The following is a 1,698-nucleotide window of genomic DNA, read 5'->3' as shown; positions in this document are numbered from 1 at the left end:
ACTCACTTCTCAGTGTTTATTTTATGTTTATCTGTTTGTTTGTTTATTTGTCTGTCTGTTTGTTTATTCACTCGTGATGCAAACTCTTTCAGTTTTTACTTGGTTCAACATGTAATCATTCATTCATCACTCGACATAGTTGTAAATGCATTCAATCTGTAAATAAATGGCTCGTGGAGAACGTACCAACATAAGCTAATCTCATTTTTGTGTCTTGAAAGGAGATATTATTGGTTCTGATAAGACAAGAACTCATAAAATCATTTTGGGTACAATTTATTGTGAGACTGATTACAATAAAGTTACAGTTTTTCGTCTCTTTCCTGGGTCAATCCTTGATCGAATTAAAGAACGTGGTGCCTCGAGGAAAATATATTTAAATATAATATATTTAAATATATTCACAAATTATCCATTTTTAGAATATACCCAAAACTCCTACAACTGATAACCATAAATTGTCCCTAGGTGTGAGTAAGAGAGTGAATGATTCTTTGTCTCGTTCGTCTCTATGTGTCCCTGTGATGGACTGGAGACCTGTCCAGGTGTACCCCGCCCCTCGCACTGTGACTGCTAGTTATGGACACCAGTGACCCTGAAAGGAAAAAGTGGGTATAGATAATGGATGGATGGATTATAAAAAMGTAGGCAAGCTGTGTTCCTTGTTTGTCTTTTTCTGTCCATTAAAAGACTTGCTAACTTTCCAGGGTGTACCCTGTCCGGAGACAAACAACAACTCCCCATGGATGGATGGATGGACAAGAAAGATGGATGAAAGTTAGAAATTTGAAAGTGTAGCAGAAAAAAGTCTCCTACCCTGATATAAAACCCTTGAATGTCCAAATAAAACACATATTACTTTGACAGTTTCAGACAGTGGTCATCATATAACTGTAACCTAAAGATGTTAAACAGCTTCTGACCTGCATCCTCAGAGAGAGGAGTGAGCAGGGGAGGTCCATCCTCTGGTTCCAGCTCATCAAGCTCCTCTTCATCCTCCTCATCAGCCTCTTCATCCTCATCTGAGTCTTCTTCTGGTTTCACAGCCATATTCACCCAGACACAGCGTCCCTGCAGTCGAGATTCACAGAGCATATATGTGTAGAAAACCTGAGAACGTTCTCACAAACCACACAGTCGTAGTGTACCTGCTTTAGGATATGTGGAACATGATGCACCCATGAGGACAAAGATGTAGCCATTTCATCGACTGCAATGCCCTCAAAGTCAGGATTTACTTCACACTGGATCTGGGAGAACTCATCTTCCTCATTTTCCTCCTCAAACTGGTAGAAACCCCGAGGGCTGACATGCGTCCCCGCAGAGATGCGAGCAATCTGCGCTCTCAGGTAGTTGGCCTCGTTCCCAGGGAAAGGAGGGTAGGTCTGAATYGGGTTGTCCAGCCTTCCAGTGAAGAACTTGCGGATCTGCCGAGCAGCAGAGATCTGAGCTGGGCTAACTGAAGGGAGTTTCACCCAGGGAAGACCTGGTTCGCTGCATACATAGTAAACATATCTATTAGCACCAGTTCCTATAGCTTCGTTTGGTATCAAACGTGGGGGTTTGTAGGTGGACWGAGAGACTGGATTTATCTGGTGAAAAAAGAGAGAGAAAACAAAACTAATTAATGATTTACAGGAATTCATATCTTTCTCTTGAGAAAAAGGGGGACAGAAATCTATATAAACAATATATATA

At 41.2% G+C, this 1,698-nt stretch overlaps 1 protein-coding gene across 1 annotated transcript in view; it reads right to left on the bottom strand.

Annotated features, from left to right (window-relative positions):
• The window catches only part of rsph4a (radial spoke head component 4A), a gene marked incomplete at both ends in the record, with an annotated part of 7,916 nt that extends 6,324 nt beyond the window's left edge, over positions 1-1,592 (bottom strand). The window contains 2 exon segments of the mRNA XM_014000338.1: positions 924-1,071; positions 1,149-1,592. Of these exon segments, the coding sequence (XP_013855792.1) occupies positions 924-1,071; positions 1,149-1,592 (592 nt within the window).
• Between the last annotated feature and the right edge of the window lie 106 nt (positions 1,593-1,698).

This window comes from Austrofundulus limnaeus, unplaced genomic scaffold (genome assembly GCF_001266775.1).
Source record: "Austrofundulus limnaeus strain Quisiro unplaced genomic scaffold, Austrofundulus_limnaeus-1.0 Scaffold2952, whole genome shotgun sequence".
Lineage (NCBI taxonomy): Eukaryota > Metazoa > Chordata > Actinopteri > Cyprinodontiformes > Rivulidae > Austrofundulus > Austrofundulus limnaeus.
This window is presented reverse-complemented; position numbering and strand designations above follow the sequence as displayed.